We start from the raw sequence: 18452 nt of genomic DNA, 5'->3' as shown, positions 1-18452 counted from the left end.
ATATCAGCGCATCACATGTTTTTTTCTTAGCAAAACAATAAATATATCGTACGTACTTATACAACAATGGTATGTTCGTGTTTTTTTTTATTGTCCTTTCTTGTATAATGTTTCTTCCAAATTAGAGCAAACTTAATAGTAACGGAGGTAAGGAAGAGTTTCAATTAAGGGCGTAAATGAGATGAGACGATTCGGGAACGGTTCATACTCGCTCAATAAAAATTCGAATTTAGATTCAATCTTATCAAGTTCGAGCTCGTTAGTTAAGCAAGTTGAGCCGAGTTCAATAATATTTAACTTGAAAAACTCACAAATTTAAATGAGTTTTTTTTTTCATATATATTATTATAGGCGCACATAATATAAGCCCATAAGGGAAAGTTGTAATTGGTATCATTTAATCATACTTTCATGATATTATTTGTTGTATGGGTTATAAGCTTATAATTATTGATTTTGTTTCGAGCTTAAACAAGTTTGATCTCATCCGAGCCTATACAAGTCAGAGCTTTTCCGTTTCACTAAGTCAAGCCTTATTAAGCCCAAGCCCAAACCTTCGTTTCGGTCAACGAGTTGAGCTTGAGCTTGGATTTTTAGGATTGACCAAGCTCCAGCCTAAGCTCGATCTCACTAGCAAATAAACGAGCTGAGCTTGAGCCTTATAGATTCGGAACTGGCTCGGGTTGTTTGCACCATTAATTTCAGAAACAACTCTCCAAACTTTGAAGATCATCCTCCATAGAATCATTTTATCTTTTAGATTACGTTTGATACACTGGAATATGATGAAAATGAATGAAATCGATTTTATAATGAGAAATATAATTTAATTGAGAAAAATATCTTTTTTTAATTGAATTTGAAAATGTGGAAGAATGTAATTAGAAAGAATGAATTTATTTATCGAGATTTAATTCTATAAATATATTTAAATATATGAATAATGAATCTCAAAGAAAATGAATCATAGATAAATAAAGATTAATTGAAATGATGGAATGAACATTAATTAAATAAATTTTTGAAGGAAACATCATTCCATTTGGAGAAAAAAAAACCATTCTAAAAGAATACTCTTTCCAATTCATAAAAGAGATATTAAAGTAAAAAATGGAGGAAATTATGAAATATCAATTCCATTATATTCCTTTCAATTTTTTTCGACAAATCAAATGTAACCTTAGAGAATATAAGTCGAGATACATTATATTGAAATATCAATAAGATTTTTTTTTAATATGAATAAGATTAATCACATGATACAAAATATATCATCCGGCGAATGTAGTCGAGACAATATTGGAGAGTAAAATTTCTTTCCTTGAGAAGCGGGTCTATAGAAAACATTAAACTGTACGTGATTTAACAAAAGCTGGACTTGGAGAATGAGGTTCATAATTTGACACTAATTGACGAAATATACAAATATCAAGGAGAAAAAAGAAAAGGTCAAAAAGAAGTGAAAGAATCAATTCTTTTCAGGAAAATGACATGGATAGAACAAGAGATTCTGTCCTTAATCCGACATGATTTCCAAAATCTAATCAACAGTGTCGGTGTTAATAATGCTGATTGGCCCATGTGATTAAACTTTAATCATTTGTTTGTCTTTCAGAGAAAGAAAGAATCATTTGTTTATCTTTATACATTGATTTCGGAGACTAGGCTCAACCCGCGAAAATATTCAAAGTCCTCTTCGGGAATCAATCTAGCCTGCTATTCTATATGGTACAATCAACTTTTTATACTATGAATCCCTAAATGAAATCGATCTAACAGTCAAAAGAGACTAAAATCTAGCCTCCTAAAGGGACTAGCCCCGTAACTATCCAATTAGGCTTATTCAACTGAGCCCAAGAGCACTCATACATAAACCAATTACTGGCACAAATAACGCAAATAAAGAAATGTAATCAACTTTTAATGGAAAAACAACCCGAAAGGTTTGGGACTAAAGGCCACTAGTGTTGACGATTTTCTTCAGCTTGAGTCGGGTCAAAAGCACGGAATGTAGTTGCCCCGTCATAATTAGTGGGCTTAGCATGAAAGCCCAGTGGACCATAGCCCAAGAAACTTTGCCACATAGATTTGGGCTTCTCATTATGGAATGGGCTGGTGAGCCCAATACTCAAACAGGTAGATGGGCCTTTAGGGCTCCTTAGTGGAAGCCCATATCCCTCTCCCCTTATCACCACTACCCTCCCTTCAACTCAGCTCTTCTTCCTTTCTTCAAAAAATCTCACCTTTAAACCCCTCGCCGCCTCTCTACCGGGAAAGGACGCCGCTGCAGCTCACTGAGGACCGCCCCCGCACTTTCAGGTTATCTCTCTGGTCCTCTTCCGCAGGCTTTTGTTTCTCCTTGTGGACGTTGCATGCGTATTTCCTCGTAGAGGACAAGGTTTTACTGGGAGGCTTTGATCTTCGTTTTGCGTAGGAATAGGATGCTTCGGTTTCAATTTTGTCCTTGATGCGTTCACTTTTCTTCAAATTTACTCTTTTTTTATGGTGGTTTTTGCTGCGTAAAAGAGGAACTTTCGTGCTGTTTATTGATTTGGAGAAGATGGGTTTTCCTTGTTATGCTTCGTAGGTCTGTTCCATGGGAATCTCCGACAGAGAAGTGAGCTTATCTGATGAAGATGAGTTGCAAGAAGACCAAGTGAATGAGGATTATGAATCTGAATCCGAATCCGAGCTGGAAGATGGGGATGTGAAGTTATCGGAGCCCTCGAAGGACTCCGTGTACGACACGGAGGGGCTCCTCGATAAGTTGGGAGACATCAGCTGGCCACAGAACCTGCCATGGATCGATAAGCTCACCGTCGATATCGATCAGGCGCAAGAGGTAGATGTTAATGATGATCTCGCTCGGGAGCTTGCATTCTATACACAGGCGCTGGAGGGGACGAGGCAGGCCTTTGAGAAGCTTCAGAAGATGGAGGTCCCATTCCTGAGGCCTCCGGACTACTATGCTGAAATGGTCAAGTCAGACTCCCACATGGAGAAGGTGAAGGGACGGCTCCTGGCGGAGAAGAGGAAGATTGAGGAGGCTGAGGAGAGGAAGAAGGCTCGCGAAGCCAAGAAATTGGCCAAGGAGGTCCAGGCCCAGAAGCAGAAGGAGAGGGCCAAGCAGAAGAAGGAGGAGATCGAGGTTGTCAAGAAGTGGAGGAAACAGAGGCAGCAGAGCGGGTTTTCCGATAAGGGGAACGACTTGCCACTAGATTTCGAGGACGGGAAGTCTTTCGAGAGGTCGAGCAAGAAGAGGCCTGGGGTGAGCCCGGGAGATCGGTCAGGAGGGAAAGCTTGGCAGGGCGGGAAGAAGGGAAAGATGAAGAAGAGGGATTTTCGGGATTCAAAGTTTGGGTTTGGAGGGAAGAAGGGCATGAAGAAGCAGAACACTGCTGAGACTACTAATGATTTCAGGGACTCCAACAAGGGTGGTGCGTCAGGAAACAAGAAAAGAAAGAGGTGAGATAGATCTCAGATCATACGGTCACTTCTCTCGTGGAAAAAGCCTCTTCGGGAAGCCCTGTTAAACTTACAATACCGTGTGAATTATCAGGTCCAGATCGAAGAAATAGAATTTTGTTCAGTTTCTGTTTATGCCGCAACATTTGGTGATTCCAATCACAGTATTATGCTAGGGCTCAATTTTTGCTAGATTTGATCTGTTTGGAACTATGTACTTGTTGATGATTTTGATCTCATTCTCGGCTTCCGGTGAAACTTCTCGATCTAAGCCAGCTCTGCCAGAGTTATAACCAACTGTAAACAGAATAATTACGAGTCGAACAATGATCCGGAAATATTTGTTAACCAATTGAAGGAGAAGTACCTAAGGAGTGCCTAACAGTACACAGAATCATCAGCAAATGTCACAACCTAACCTTGTCAGAGACAGAGATCCTCAAGTGATCCATGCCATTGCCTCAGAAGAGCAGGGCAAGACCAACAGATAACAGAGGTAGAAAATTAATTAGGAACAGATCATCCACAAACAACTGGCCTAGGAATGAAAATAATCAGCTGGGGCCGTTAGATTCTTCTTCGGAGAAGGAAATGTTATTCTCGGTCATCAGAATCCCCGGGTCCTCAATTCGCGCTGGGTTCTCTGCTTTATAGGCGGAGGCTGACGAAATATTCGGCTCCAACCCGCCACATGATCGGCCCATTTCTTCTCGACCAGCCACATTGGGAGGAGTTGGTGCTGGTCCAGCACGTTGCTTCTTAGGCTTCTGTTGCAGCTGGTGACCCGATATAAAACTTCCAACCACGACCTTAAATTTGGCAAATATCAGAACCTTGGTTGTCGAAGAAAAACATGAACAGAGGTTTGAGAAAACATGGGCTATTTTACCTGCACGGGCCCTGCAGCGATCAAGAGGCCTGCGAGTCCTCCTCCAAGAACGCGGCCATCGGGTCCCGCCAAGGAAATGCTCATCCCACCAGATCTACTCCCAGCTCCTCCACTCTCAGTTGGAGTAAACGATCCCGATAATGAGAGGATCTCGAATCGACCCTGTGGGAGAAAGAGAAAAAGGCCTTCCGATGTGAAAAATTCTAGAACTGACAAAAAAATGGCCGCGTGAATTTTATGTCAGATGATTTCTCACAGAATGATAAGAATATGTCAAAAACCGAGATATTTCTTTCCTGGAAAAAGAAAGTCGAAGCAGCAACCGAGGTCCCATTAGTATCTTGGAAAATCATCAACAGAGGACGTTTAAAGAAATAAGCTAACCAAGTAGTTCTTGGAAAACAAAGATGAGTCGAGCCTAAATTAAAGAGCCGTAGGAATCATGACTTCACCTCGTATGTTAAGGTACCCCCACAAGAAGTAGGTTGACGAAGTGTGACATTCGAGATTGTACCGTTTGCGGAAAGCACACAAATGGCTCGAGATCCTTGCTGAGAGAACGACATGACCTTCATAGTGACGTCCTGTAAGATTCGGAACATTAAAACCCGAGAGGCACAAGAACCCCTGTTCTCACTCATATAATACGTATATAGATTCTGTTAGGAGTAATGATGCAAAATTTATGTCACGTACCTCACCGGGATTAACGGTGATCATGTGTGGCGTAAAGTTACCGCCAACGAAGAATGCGAGCTTCTCTCCTACAAAAAAAGCAGATGATACACAACCAGATCTCATGAAATCTATAAACAATTTAGGCAAGCGAGTTTACGAATTGCCAGTCGGGGATTCACTTCTCAATGCTCGGTTTCTCCCCAGATGTCGAGAATTAACAGGCCATGGAAATTTTGTAACTCAGCTACCTCGGACCAATAACGAGATTGGTGGGTCTAATCAGACACTAGTAATTCGACATGAATATTGACATATGTTGCACAGTTTCTGTCAGCTCAGCGTGTTACTGTTCAGAAAATGGTCGTTTTATTACCTCAGAAACTGTCGCTTCAAAGCCACCGGTGTTCCAAAATAAAGGGGAAAACTGACAAAAACAGAACAAGAAGACATTGAGGAATCCTAAAACTCAAAGACAGCCTCTGGTTCTCTTTCTCCGAACCAGTGGCGTCACCAATGGCAGATCTGAGGCGACGGCTAATAACTCGTACCTTAAGATTGCAAGAACTTTTTATTTTTATTATTATTATTCTTTGGGGGGCCGAAATTCTTTTAATATGTCTCATTCTCACCTGAGCTGTAGAACTGAAGTTTATGCTTCTTCTTGATCTTCTGCTTATTCTGCTGCCACAGCGGGATGGAAGACGAGATCGGCATTGGCGACAGGGCCACCCCGTCGGGCCCGTACTTCCTCGGCCTTCCTCGCTTCTTCTTCACCTCCGAGCTCGCCGGAGCAGCCGACCCCGCCGCCGGAGCAGGAGCAGCAGCAGCACCAGCAGCCGGGGGACCATCAGGCTGACGTGGACTTTCGGTTCTGGGAGCCACCCTGTAGCTCTCCGGAGCTTCCTCGCCCTTCATGACCGTCACTCCCACCATAACTTCCTCCTTTCCCTCCATTTATATATGAACTCACGCTCACAAAGAAAAACCCTAACGACCCTCTGAAACCTCAGTAATCAAACTCATGAAAGCTCTGCCTCTGCTCACAAGAAAAGAATAAGAAGAAGATAACGACGACGACGACGAAAATATAATCAAGCCATTGCTGAAATGAAGCCCATTTTCGAAGCAAAAAAAAAAATCCCAGAAATTAAACGGAACTTGAAACCAAAAAAGAGAACTCATACGCACTCAAAGGCTTTGGTAAGGATGTTCCGGCAGGTGGGTCTTGAGGACTGAAGCCTTCTACACCGCCATGGAAGTTCAAGGTTACAGCTTGAGTGAAGCTTAGCAAGAAATTACCAGCCGGAAACTTGCAGAAAAATAAAGGGAGTGAAAAATGAAAAACAATTTGCGGTGAAAACAGAAATTTTTTCTTCAGATGTGAAATTGGGGTTCGGGCATTAAAAGGGGAAGGAAATTACTTTATTTTATTAATAATTCAACAATAAAGTAAAAAAATTGGAAAAGAGGAAAAGAAGAAAAATCTTAAATTAATTGCCAGACGAAATAATAATAATAAAATAGCAAAATTCAAAGTATGTATAAATTGTGGTTAATACAATACTTTCACGTCCGTCAAGAAAAGTTAAATAAAGGATATCATAATAAATGACAGAGTCCATAATGTTTGTTTGAATATTTACAGAAAAAGAAATATTTTGGAAAATGGAAAAAGAAAAAAGAAAAACCCTTTTCTTTTCTTTTTCTCTTTTTTATTTTTAAATAAATTAATTACCGGGTAAGCGCAAGCATGCCTTGCCCAATGCCGATTATTATTATTTTTTCCCAACTACTGACATGTCTTTGTTCTTTTCAGTCAAACTATAGTTGACTACGTGCAGATTACTCAACTGCCGCTCAAGACAGGATTTTTTTTTTAAAATTCGGTCCCTCTGCTTTCCTTTTCTTTATTTAATTTCCTACAACTTTTGTGGTCCACGTCTAATTCACAATGACCGAATTGTCCCTGCGAGTTGCACTCTTTTGAGTCATGGGGCGTGCTTAAGTGCATATATATCATAACTGATATTCAATTTCATCGAGTCAGCATATCTAATAAGAAAATCTTACGACAATCATATTTATAGCCGGAACTTTTTGACTAATGAGGTTAGAGGGAACGATTATCGCCCGAATGATATCAAAAGCAACACGAGTCAATTACAATTAATAGACGTAAATCATCATCATTGAAGCCCCAACGCCAAATTGTATTTTGACTTGAGCATCATTCCATATGGTTCCTCGACATACCGAAATTCAATAAAACCAATTCAATATCATCAGGCAATGACACTCTAGTTGAATCAGTCTGTTCCTCGACATACCGAAATTCAATTAAACCAATTCAACATCATCAGGCAATGACACTCGAGTTGAATCAGTCTGAAGTTTCAGACTCGGATTACTGGTAGCACGAACCCCGCTCTCCGTTCCTCGAATGAGTACTCTATCTCTTCCGGTACAATGTCCTTCACCACGAGCACGGGAACAGACGCGGGGGCTGGTGTAACTGCAGTCTGCATGGGGACTGTTATGGTGGAAGGAGTAGATGGGATGGGGATGGGCATTGTTTTGGGAGTCTTGTTCTCCTCTTCTATGGCCGAGATGGTCTTCACGGGGGTGGAGAATGCATTGTTGTTGCTTGCAAGATTTTTGTGGAATAGCTCATTGGGCTTTGGATTGGCCGCATCGTCTAAAATGTTTGTCAAGTCAGTCTTTGTTGGGACTCTGGTGGATATCGGCGAGAAAGGTTTCCGAATCATTGGTGACTCGGGTTCACGAGCACTAGCAGAATCAAATGAGTGCTTCTTCGCCGGAAGACCAGCAACATCCAATCCTCTCCTGCCTAAAAAAGACCCACAAAACATAGAGCGTCAGAGTGTAAGGTCGAGTTCCAAACAGTAAATTGGAGGAAACAAAACAGGATGATCACAATACTGTCCAATCCCATACTGAAGATTTCCGCTCTTTCGATGAAACATAGCATAAGTTTGTCATCTCTCTCAAATTCAACTCCTTCTCCCTCCATCTCAGTACAAAGCATCTGAGATTGGCTTTTCTATGGAGTGTGAATAGCGTGGTTGATTATAGTAAATGATTATCAACTTTTAAGAATCACATCAAGTGCGATTAAGTTCTATCATGCCATAGCTGCCATATGACCTATATCTCCAATTCATTATAGTTCTTGCCTCCCGAAAGCAAAAGTGCGGGACTGCATGAAAGACTCTTACCTGCTGATAAACCTGCAAAGCTGTTATCATGGTGATTGAATTGATCATTTTGGTGGAACCGATCATTCTTCGCAGGCGCACGTGAGTGAGGGGTGCCCTTAGCGGAATGAATATGATTTGGTTTAGGTGTTTGAATCATAGCTCCTCCAAGTGAGAGTCTTCTACTGCTTGCACCCCCAGTTGACATCCTCGGAGCTTTCTTCGCCATCTGGGTCTTTGAAGGGCTCGGTTTTGACCCATAAAGTGCCTCTTGTTCTGCAATAAGCTGCCCCTGGAGTTTCTTCTGGTCCTGTTAAGAACAGAATTCAACGTTACCAAACCAACCAGAACAGATCTTATGTTAAATCATAGAGGTGATGTGTACTATTAGTAAAATGTTATCAAGAAGGGCTACAGGTTTATACCCGCAGCCAACGGCGTTCTTGCTCTTTCTCTTGCCTTAATATAGTGTATTTTTCCAGCATAGACAGAAGGCGGATCTGCATGGAACAAGACCCCCGAGTTCCAGATAATTAAATGAATGGTAAAAACTAGCATACAGACAAACAGGGAAAAGAATATCCGTACGCCATCATAAGTGAATTCCATGCCTCTCTCTCTCTCCCATGCCAAGGTTTTTGAAGCCAGAGCCTCCACCATTGCTGCTCCAGGGTGATGCCAAATGAGGGGGAAAAAAAGAGGAGTTTAGGTTGGCTATGCTATCAGACTGATTTGTATCAGCATCTATTATATCACATATACCATTCTCACACCTGGTAATTTGTTAACCAAAGCACGAGCCTTCTCAGCCCGTTTAAGAGTAAGATGAGCACCTCGTCCAGCATTGTATCTGTTGTCATCCTGAATGGATCCCCAAAAAATGCCAGTTAAGCATAGGGGAATAGCACAAGGATTCTGATTTGTTCATGGCATTGGTACTCGACATAAACACAATGATAAGACACTCTACCCTGTTGTATTCTTCAAGCCACGACTCCTCTTCACAAGCAGCCAACCATTTCTCGACCTTCTCAAGCAGTTCTTTCCGACTGAAGGCTTCTTCTTTGACTTTAGCGATCTCCAGTTCAATTTGTTCGAGAACACAAGCAGGGTCAGCACCTCCTGCAACAATAAAAATTGAATCAGATTTAATTTTTTTAAGGAAAAAAGCAAGGCCATCAAAATAACTGTGTTTATACGAGTAATACCAGACTCTACAGCTGCTATGGCATAGTCAACGGCTGTATCTGCTTCAGCAATCAAATGCGTCTTGCGGCAAATTTCCTCTAATTCTGCCCTCTTCTTCAAAACAAGTTCTTTCATTTTGCTCGACTTTAACTCCTCCAGCCGAGCTACTTCTGCTTCAACCTATAGAAGGAATTCTAGCTAATCAAAAGAGATATCATTTACAAACACAAATATTCCAGGCTGATGCTGCCTTAACATCCTGAACAAATCATTTATCTTTTTGTAACTTACAGAACTGATGAAGTCAACTGAGAGAGTATTAGGTTCAGTTATTTCGTGCTCCGATGCAGCTATATTGCAAGTAACATTCTGAAACATCTGTTGCTCTTCAACTGGCGTATCCATCAAATTCCACAGCTCCAGCATATTTGTGGCAAGGTCTTGAAGCTGCCAAATTGAGGAAAGATCAGTATACCAATGAAACCAAAAATGATAATCCAAATGGAAAGCTATCAAAACTTATCGTAACTGTTAATTACCCTTTGCATCCTCTGTAATTTGACCTCTCTTAGTTTTGCTATTGCAGCACCCAGCTTTTCAATTGTGTTATTACTTATGTCCCGGGATCTTTCAGAATCAACTAAGCTCGGATGAACCTCTGCAGCAGTGTGCTTGAAATCCAAACCAAGCACCAAACAGAGTGAATTTAATACATTCAAGTGGTCCTGAACCTGCATCAGGCGATCAGTCTACAGAGGGGGGGGGGGGGGGAAGGCAAAAAAGAGCACACTAAGTTAGTAAATTAGATCTTCAAATGGAAAAGGCAGATAAGATTTAACAATGACAAAATGAGCTTATTGCCTTCTCTTTTTGAAGTGCATGTAACTGTCTATGGAGTTCCTCAAGCTTCCTCAAAGATAGATCAGACTCGTCCAAAACCAGTTTCGAACATTTTTTGTCAGTGTACATAGACATTTCATTTGCAATTCCTTGAATCTGCTCGAGAACTTCAATAAACTGATTTCTTCTGTCACATTGCCTTTTCCGCATCTCCTCTAGTTGTGGAAGAATGTTCTGCAGCTCTTCCTTCAAGCTTCCGGTATTCTGATCAGGCTGGGAGAAAGAAGCACTCTGTTAGCGTGCTTCATCTCCTCTAGTTTACTATGAATAGTACAATCCACAACATAGAAATATCAAATGCCTAAAATAACAAAAATCTTAAAGCTAAAGTAGTGAGATGGGAACAATTGGAAGTTGTTTTTACTAAAATAACATGACTCGTCTAGGTTCAGGACATCAACTGCTGCAACCGCTCCAGGTAAGCCCCACTTGAATATGTATTTATCATGCCATGAGCTTTCTTCAACAGGGTAGATACTAGTCTTTGTCCTTCACTTAAGCTTTTCTGGATAAATGCCTAAATTGACATTCAACTCATCTGGTCCAACTGACATATTAGCAAGGCCTGCTTCAATTCATTCAATCAAACCCAAATCTTGCCTAGATTTTACACCAAATAATTCTGGGATACTCCAGCACTGCGGAAACTAAAGCAACTTAGAAGAACCTCTTTCCCTTGGGAAACATGCAAAAGCTGAATTGCTCTTAAATGCTGACCTGCTTTATGTGCAATGGCCGCTCACCCATTGCTGAACAGATGGCCGCAAGTTCTGCTTCAGAATCAGCAATTGCTTGCCGTAACTGAGCTCTGGATCGATTTGCCTGGTCTACCCTCCTTCTGTAAACTTCCAGACATTCTCGTTCAAGCTCAAGCAGCATTTTATCTCGATCACCATCAGATTCCCCAATTTCATCCCAGATTATCTGCATTTCAATGCCGTGCACAATCAATGGAATGACTTTCTCCAATAAGACAGGAATTAACCCACAAAAGGAAAAGATCAAAGCAATATCATAGCTTTTGCTCTAAGGAATAGATGACAAACCTGGAGCTCATATAGAAGTGTCCCGCATGTTGTCTCTACTTGCATAAGCGGATCACTTGGAGTCTTAGACATGCCGAGAATCAAGTGTTCCTAAAAATATCAATCACGTTAAATACTCATATACTCAGTCAGGGAAAAAGTTGACACTATTCACACTTCCCCGGGAAAAGCTTAACCCCTCGATCATTATTACTGATTGGCATGCCCCGATTACCTTCAGTAGCAGCTATACCAAAGAGTTGTGGCGGAAAATCAACTAATTAAACCAATCGTATGATCGAACTCATCACTCCGCAGTTCATATCCCGACGAGCTTAAACACCCGAATCACCAACAGATATCGATAATTACCCTTTTTTTAACTCAGAAACTCGAAAAAAAAAAACGAATGCGGAGCTACCTTGACTGGAAGGGAAGAAACCTAGGGAGCATCAGAGGAGGGCAAGAAGACAGTAGATCTGAAGACGAACCTGAAGCAGAAACGGTGCTCCGACAGTGATTTATTTGCTCTGCACAGAGATTTCTTCGCAGCTGTGGTTTCTCCCGAGAAAATTGAGCTTTCCCTGGGAAGATGGCGCCGTCTGGGGATCGAATTGAGCTCAGGCAGTCGTTGAAGAAGAGAGAGTGGAGCGAGAGAGAGAGAGTGTATGTGAGAGGGAAGAGAGAGAGAGAGAGAGAGAGAGAGAGGACCGTTGAGAGGAGAAGGGAGCGGATGAGATGTGAGATGATGAGATGATGTTTCGGCTTCGGTCCGGTCCCTCAAGAACTTCAAAAACCTCCCGAGTTTTGAATTTCAAATTCCAGGGAAGAATGGGAGGGGGGCAGAGAGCCGAGCCGAGCCGGGGACTTGGGATCTATTGCTTTAAACCGTAACGGATCTCATTTCCCTTCAATTCCGTGTTACCACGTAGCACAGCCAGAGTTTGTATACGTGAATAAAACGTCCCTGACGTTTGACTTTAACCAATATCGGTCCCTAAACTTTTCATATTTTTCCAACATGATTCCCTTTAGGTTTGAATCGGTCCTAACCAAATCCCATAGCTTGATCAGATGTCCGTAATGCCAATCCTGATTACTGGAGAAAATGACACTTCATTAATATGGTGCTGTGAGAAATAATAACGAATCTCTTTATGGTTATCCAAAATTATGGCCCTATATATATGTATGTTTCACGGGTCACTTTTCTCATTATTATAAATTTTATAATTAATTTTTCGCGTTGTATGATCATTACAAATAATATTGTTTCTATTTTTGTTTATATTGTCACGTGACATTTTGTATAATGTGTACCATAATAATGCTGCATAATAAGTACAAACAATCACGGACGGAAGCTTCGTCACTACAGCCAACTCGTGCCATTTAGTCGAGTCGTTCCTACTTGAATTTGAAGTTTGAACACAATTGAACTGAAGAAATTGATCCGACCCAGACCCAATCCGATGTTAATTCACAACTGGGTTAGAATCATCAATTTGCTTTATCAATAAACAATTTTTGTAAACTTTCTTATGTTATTATAAAATTTTAGGAGAATTAAAAAAAAGTTTGTAAAATATAACAATTAGCTAAAAATTGGTTTATATAAATGAAAATGTATAATTTCATAAATATAACAAATTTTGATATAATATTGTTGTAAAATACACTATTTAATGCTTAAAGGAGCAAACTCTTACTTACCCAAAAAAAGAGAGAGAGAAAACTCTTTTGAACTAACATAATTTAGAAAATTATTAATAAGTGATTGTAAATGTAGGAATCAATTATGGATAGAATGTTATATGTAGATATATATATATATATTATTAGCTAAAAATTAGTTTCTATTAATGACAATGCATAATTTCATAAATATAACAAAATTTAATATAATATGCTCAATTATCAATAGGATAAGTAATTAACTAAATGACTTAAAAGCAAGTTTTTTTTCAATGATATAAAAAATTATATAACTTTGTGATAGCGTTAAGAAACAATTAATTTCATATTAATATATTTTAAAAGGAAAAAAGATTATTGCAAGCAAACTAATTTAATCATACTAAGGTCATTTGAAAATAAAATTACTAATTTCAGGAAATTGTTTTTCATGAAAATAACAAATATATATAACAACATTTGGAAATTAAAACCTCATTAAATAATATTTTTATAGCAAAAAAAATTACAAATTAGCAAATGCATGAACGGATCATCTATGATAAATCATTATAATATATTAATGATTTAATAGATACATAATTCATATTGAATAAGACAATTAGTTGCAACATTATTATTAAATTATTTATACTTATTCTAATGCATTGAAAATTATTATTTTGTATTTAAATTGATTTCTACTTTTATTAATAAGAAATATTTTGTTGACAATGTGAGTAATTCCTATAAGATGATAATTGGTATGTGATAATGAACCCGTGCGTTGCACGGGATAAAAGACTAATGAGATGAAAAACTAATGCCCCATTGTAAATAAAGAGAAAGAAAAATGACAACTTCATTGGAGGTTTTGTTCGTTATTCGGGATAAACCAAACAGCTTCAGTGCTAAATTTTCGAACTGTTCAGGATGGTTTGATTATGAGCTATTGTTGCCAGTATGAAATTAGTTTTTCAACTCATGCCACGTGGCATGAATTTAAAGGGCTAGCACTAGGTCAGTATATTCGGGTCACTAGCATAAATAAATAAAGGTCGGGGACTTGTTTACAATAACTAATAAGTTCATGAATCGAATTCCCTATGTCGTTCAAGGTGGAAAGATGATACGTTGCGTTTAGGAATATGGACGTAATGATATGCTCTTTCGAATCACCCATGAGTGAAAGATGCCTAAGTGGTACATTCGGCCAAATCATTACGAGTAGGAGAAGAACGGTCTGGCGAGAATTCCACGTGGATAAAAGCAAAGACACGACCCTCGAGAATAAGATCGCGTGAAAAATGTACGTGAAAAACACTACCCAGACAGTTGCTGACTGATTTACTTGGAGTGGGGGCACGCAGAGACTTTCCTTGTTCAGTAAGGAAGTTAACTTTAACCTCTTTTCCACGATCTTAGCCTTAGAGAAACTAGCATAACAACCAGGGGAGCTTGGAGGCCGATAAATACTATATAGTCTCCCAGGATAACAACAACTCAACACACAACTATTGATATATTGCAGCTTAACTTAGCTTGGGAGCATCCTCTTCCTTATCTCAGGAGTAAGGTAATTTAGATAATCGAACTTGTAGTGATAGGATTTATCCCTTAACGATTCATGTACAAAGTTTATGGCGATAGGAGTATCCTTCAACAATGCGGTCACGACTCCATCAGTCATTGTTCGAGAAGGTTGTTACTATCCCATGGCATTTGCTTCCGAGCATCTCAACGTGGTTACAATCCTTCTAAATTATTGAACTTGGGCAAGCTTGAGTCCATGTTTTTTTAGAGCCTAAACTACCACTATTGATGGAAAAGCATGGTAGGCAATTTTTTGTAAATTTTTTTCAAATCTGTTATTTTTTAATATTCAAATTGTAATTTTCATATTATTATTAAATATTGTAATTCATTTTCATTCAATTATGTGTTTTTCTCTATTGTCACAGAATCCTTGTACACAAGGTATTACCTAAAAGAATTCATAGGATTTAGACCGAAAAGGAATTCTCCAGAAAATTGAAAATTCAAAGCTTTGTCCTCTCTAGTCTATCAGAATCCGCAAAAACCTACGATCTTCATATTCAATTCTTATCATTGGATGCCAAATTGGTGATGGACTTGATTTCGGGTTCAACTAGAGAAAATGGCTCATTCACTTTATTTGTTTTTTATTGCAAGCGGATCATTTACGTGTGCTTAACCCAATGCATAGTGAGGCGTTTGGTTTCAGAGTTAAAGTAACTTTGATTTTGATTGTGGAAAATGACAAATGTTGTATAGTATGTTGAGTTAAAGTTAAAGTTGACTTGGGAAATGTGTATTTTTATTGTGTAGTGGGTTGAGTTAAAGTTAAAGTTAAAATTTTTGTGATTGTAACCCTGAAAACAAACGAGACCTAGGTTTCGTGGAGTTAACAAAGGTTGCAGGTGATCTCGCTCAATTTGTAACTGCTTTTAATTTTGTAATGTTCCGACATTTTGAAACTCCTAGGCCTACACTTTATTCGTGTCGTTGTAATGGCCAATATGATTGATTAGTGACTATTATTACACTTGGGAAAAAGCAACTTAAAAAAAAAAAAATTATTATAATTCTACTCTATCCATCCACTGCCTTCTTCCTTCTCTTCTCTTCTCTTCCCCGGGCTCTCTTCCTCCACGGGCTCCACTCCACGCCATTGTAGACAAGTGAATGGACAAGTGATGAAATCCCATAAACCAGTCGGAACTTCACCTCCTAGCAGCTCCGAACCCCTCTGAAATCAACTGGGGCTTCAGTTTTTTCCCCACGGCGGCGCCCTCCCACATCGCTTCACCTGACATGGCTGCTCAGGCTCAATCGCTCTCCGTACTTCCAATTTCAGCTTCCACCTCTCAATCCAGCCGCAAAACCCTCCGCAGCATCAGCAGCTTCCTGGGTTTGAATTTGAGACAGCGCAGTCCCGTGAGCTCGTTTGTTGGGAAAGAGCTGGCGATTGGACCTCTCAGCTCGAAGAGTTTCGCCCTGAAACGCCAACCCACCGTCGCCACGGTCCTGCTCAGCCTCCCTACTGCGTAGGTTCTTGATCTGATTAGCTCAATTTGAATTCTTTTTACAAAAGAAAAAAACAAATAATCTTTTCCGTCGATGATGATAAGGGTTTCCTGACTGAATGTCGCTGCGCAGGAAACCGGAGCCGGCCCTTTCTGACAAACTCCCCAGGTGAGCTATATAAGTTCACCTTCTTCACTTTCCCAATAATGAGAGTAACTTTGATGTTGTATTATCATGTTGGCGATATTCGATGTCTACTGCGGAATGTATGGATGACTGGAATAAGCAGATGTTTGTATGCTGGCGATTTGTTGAGTGGCTTCGACCGAGTTGGTTTTCACCATCAGGAGTGATGATTTGGTTGTTGATTAATGCATTTTCTTAGATGGTCAGCGAGGGCTATAAAGTCCTTTGCTATGGCAGAACTGGAGGCAAGGAAGCTCAAGTATCCAAACACCGGCACTGAAGCACTTCTTATGGGCATTCTGGTCGAGGGTTAGTAGTATTGCTTTCCAAGAAGTTTCTGCATCACAGCATAGTCATCTCCGGTCCTGTCTGATTTCATTCTGTTAAATATGTTATGAACATATGCATCCGCTAGTCATCGAAAATTGAACTGTGCATAAGACGTTGATATACCAATAGTACCACTGAAATGCTTCTGATTGGATGTTCTGACTCGAGGGTGAGACATCTTGGGGTCTTGCTTGCTTGTAGTTTGTACTGCATTTGAGCTAGCTATTCTCATCTTTTGAATGTGTGATGGTCTTGCTTCTGTTCTGCTGCTCCTCTGTTTTTAATTCTTATGAAATTAAGGTAGCTCAGGATGATCTCATTACCTAGAGATGAGTAAGCCCTTGGGAGTCGTCTCATTGTCATTGCTGGAATTTTTGTTCCCAGGGAGAGCACTTGCTATCTACTGAGAGCGTCTAACTTAATTATCCCTTTTGTTCTTGGCATAGATTCGATGCTGTCATCTATATTAAGCTTTGCAGAACTTCTCTAATGTCATTGACCAAACTATTGGATAACATTATGTACTCTTCTTCGTATCAGGCACCAGCCTAACTGCAAAGTTTTTGAGGAACGATGGGATTACACTTTTCAAGGTGCGAGAGGAAACAGTTAATTTGCTCGGGAAATCTGACATGTACTTTTTCAGCCCAGAGCATCCTCCATTGACTGAGCAGGCTCAGAGGGCTCTTGATTGGGCTGTTGATGAAAAGTTGAAGTCAGGTATTCCATTGTTTCAATGCCATATTAAGTCGCAGTTATACATCTTATCTGAAAATATCAAATGTACTCTCTCTGTGGTATTAGACTGAAAATTTCAGAAGTTAAAGTCATTGTATAAGACTGCCCATCTGTAACTTCAGTACTTGTGATTGATGCAGTAAAACTCTCTCTATTATTAATCTTTACCTTGTGCTTAAGCTTATCAGGATCTTAATTTCTGCATAATATGCAGGTAAAGATGGAGAAATTACGACAACCCACTTGCTTCTTGGAATTTGGTCAGAAAAAGAGTCAGCGGGCCTCAAAATCCTGGCTTCCCTAGGTTTTAATGATGAAAAAGCCAAAGAACTCGCAAAATCGGTCAGTCCCTTATTTTAAATATTAAATTTTTAGGTCCATCTCACCAATTAAGTTGCTGAAAAGATACGTTAATATTCGATGCAGATGGATGATGACATCGTTTTAAGTTACAAGTAAGAACTCAGAACAAAGGACTGAATTTTTCCTCCGATAGTTCCATGAATCTGCCAAGAAGATGTAATTTCGGGTTAAGTTAACCTACATTTTAATTGCATTGTTGCAAGCTGTCCCCTAGTTCTAATGCTTTCTCAAACGCAGCCGGACTATGACAAGTCTTTGATCCGTGGAATTCAAACTCGGACCTTAGGTTAGATGATATCCATCTAGTGACTTTCCCTTTGAAGATATTTTATACTGCAGTTTCTTGTGATAGATTTTCACAACTTTGCTTCCTTTCAAGGTCAGTTGCTTCCAAAGCATAATAATCAGATACATTTGTTAGCATAAATTCTCCTTTTTTCCTGTCCATTGTAGCATTGGTAGTTCTCTGGTGAAAGATGGGTTTCGATTCTTTCATTTTCAATGTGTGGTTTTGTTTCTCTACCTTGCATAACGATTGCCTTGACCAGAATGCTGAATGGGATGGTTGTTGCCATTCCATTCTGATATTATTTGAATGATGTTCTGTTTCATTGCTATATTGTCACCATACCTGGATGGTATTTCTTGCATTTTGATTCGGCAAACTTCTCAGATGAATATAATGTCGAGCAATCATCAACCTTGGGATCCTGTCCGAGCAATATTCTGGTTTTCCATGAGGGTTAAAAAGAC

The 18452-nt window shown here is 39.7% G+C and overlaps 4 protein-coding genes across 5 annotated transcripts; 2 read left to right on the top strand and 2 right to left on the bottom strand.

Annotated features, from left to right (window-relative positions):
- The first annotated feature begins 2198 nt into the window (after positions 1 to 2198).
- On the top strand, positions 2199 to 3723 carry LOC116203306 (probable rRNA-processing protein EBP2 homolog). Its single transcript, XM_031534988.1, has 2 exons — positions 2199 to 2319; positions 2588 to 3723. The coding sequence occupies exon 2, from the start codon at positions 2597 to 2599 to the stop codon at positions 3467 to 3469; it is 873 nt and encodes a 290-aa protein (XP_031390848.1). The 5' UTR covers positions 2199 to 2319; positions 2588 to 2596; the 3' UTR covers positions 3470 to 3723.
- A 69-nt stretch (positions 3724 to 3792) lies between these two features.
- Positions 3793 to 6421, bottom strand: LOC116203305 (AT-hook motif nuclear-localized protein 6-like). 2 transcript variants are annotated; one of them, XM_031534987.1, is made up of 6 exons: positions 6217 to 6421; positions 5662 to 6068; positions 5051 to 5118; positions 4807 to 4938; positions 4355 to 4516; positions 3793 to 4274 (listed from the first exon to the last, which is right to left on the bottom strand). In XM_031534987.1, exons 2-6 carry the CDS (start codon positions 5984 to 5986, stop codon positions 4020 to 4022), a joined length of 942 nt encoding a protein of 313 aa, XP_031390847.1. In that variant the 5' UTR covers positions 5987 to 6068; positions 6217 to 6421; the 3' UTR covers positions 3793 to 4019. The 2 variants fall into 2 exon arrangements, with proteins under 2 accessions (XP_031390847.1, XP_031390846.1); XM_031534986.1 differs by having other exon boundaries at positions 6221 to 6420.
- A 753-nt stretch (positions 6422 to 7174) lies between these two features.
- Positions 7175 to 12154, bottom strand: LOC116206343 (65-kDa microtubule-associated protein 3). The gene is made up of 13 exons (XM_031539184.1): positions 11852 to 12154; positions 11382 to 11471; positions 11053 to 11259; positions 10297 to 10548; positions 9975 to 10184; positions 9727 to 9882; positions 9456 to 9615; positions 9218 to 9369; positions 9021 to 9108; positions 8836 to 8909; positions 8673 to 8747; positions 8269 to 8557; positions 7175 to 7880 (listed from the first exon to the last, which is right to left on the bottom strand). The coding sequence occupies exons 2-13, from the start codon at positions 11451 to 11453 to the stop codon at positions 7426 to 7428; spliced, it is 2190 nt and encodes a 729-aa protein (XP_031395044.1). The 5' UTR covers positions 11454 to 11471; positions 11852 to 12154; the 3' UTR covers positions 7175 to 7425.
- Positions 12155 to 15640: 3486 nt separating this feature from the next.
- On the top strand, positions 15641 to 18201 carry LOC116206155 (ATP-dependent Clp protease ATP-binding subunit CLPT1, chloroplastic). The gene is made up of 6 exons (XM_031538939.1): positions 15641 to 16102; positions 16215 to 16250; positions 16468 to 16577; positions 17139 to 17318; positions 17551 to 17678; positions 17763 to 18201. Exons 1-6 carry the CDS (start codon positions 15870 to 15872, stop codon positions 17793 to 17795), a joined length of 720 nt encoding a protein of 239 aa, XP_031394799.1. The 5' UTR covers positions 15641 to 15869; the 3' UTR covers positions 17796 to 18201.
- Positions 18202 to 18452: the final 251 nt, after the last annotated feature.

Source organism: Punica granatum, chromosome 4, assembly GCF_007655135.1.
Source record: "Punica granatum isolate Tunisia-2019 chromosome 4, ASM765513v2, whole genome shotgun sequence".
In the NCBI taxonomy this organism is placed as follows: Eukaryota; Viridiplantae; Streptophyta; class Magnoliopsida; order Myrtales; family Lythraceae; genus Punica; species Punica granatum.
Note: the sequence above shows the minus strand (reverse complement) of the source record. Positions and strands in the feature narration are given on the sequence as shown.

Excerpts from the sequence above, each read along its gene's own strand:
- LOC116203306 (XM_031534988.1), top strand. The coding sequence starts at position 2,597 with ATGGGAATCTCCGACAGAGAAGTGAGCTTATCTGATGAAGATGAGTTG.
- LOC116206343 (XM_031539184.1), bottom strand. The coding sequence starts at position 11,453 with ATGTCTAAGACTCCAAGTGATCCGCTTATGCAAGTAGAGACAACATGC. Across the intron at positions 11,260-11,381 it reads CACTTCTATATGAGCTCCAG|ATAATCTGGGATGAAATTGG; the intron begins GTTTGTCATCTA and ends ATTGAAATGCAG. Across the intron at positions 8,910-9,020 it reads TTTGGTTAACAAATTACCAG|CAATGGTGGAGGCTCTGGCT; the intron begins GTGTGAGAATGG and ends ACCCTGGAGCAG.
- LOC116206155 (XM_031538939.1), top strand. The coding sequence starts at position 15,870 with ATGGCTGCTCAGGCTCAATCGCTCTCCGTACTTCCAATTTCAGCTTCC. Across the intron at positions 16,103-16,214 it reads CTGCTCAGCCTCCCTACTGC|GAAACCGGAGCCGGCCCTTT; the intron begins GTAGGTTCTTGA and ends GTCGCTGCGCAG. Across the intron at positions 17,679-17,762 it reads CCAAAGAACTCGCAAAATCG|ATGGATGATGACATCGTTTT; the intron begins GTCAGTCCCTTA and ends TATTCGATGCAG.
- LOC116203305 (XM_031534987.1), bottom strand. The coding sequence starts at position 5,986 with ATGGAGGGAAAGGAGGAAGTTATGGTGGGAGTGACGGTCATGAAGGGC. Across the intron at positions 5,119-5,661 it reads ACTTCAGTTCTACAGCTCAG|GAGAGAAGCTCGCATTCTTC; the intron begins GTGAGAATGAGA and ends CTTTTTTTGTAG. Across the intron at positions 4,275-4,354 it reads TCGCTGCAGGGCCCGTGCAG|GTCGTGGTTGGAAGTTTTAT; the intron begins GTAAAATAGCCC and ends GCCAAATTTAAG.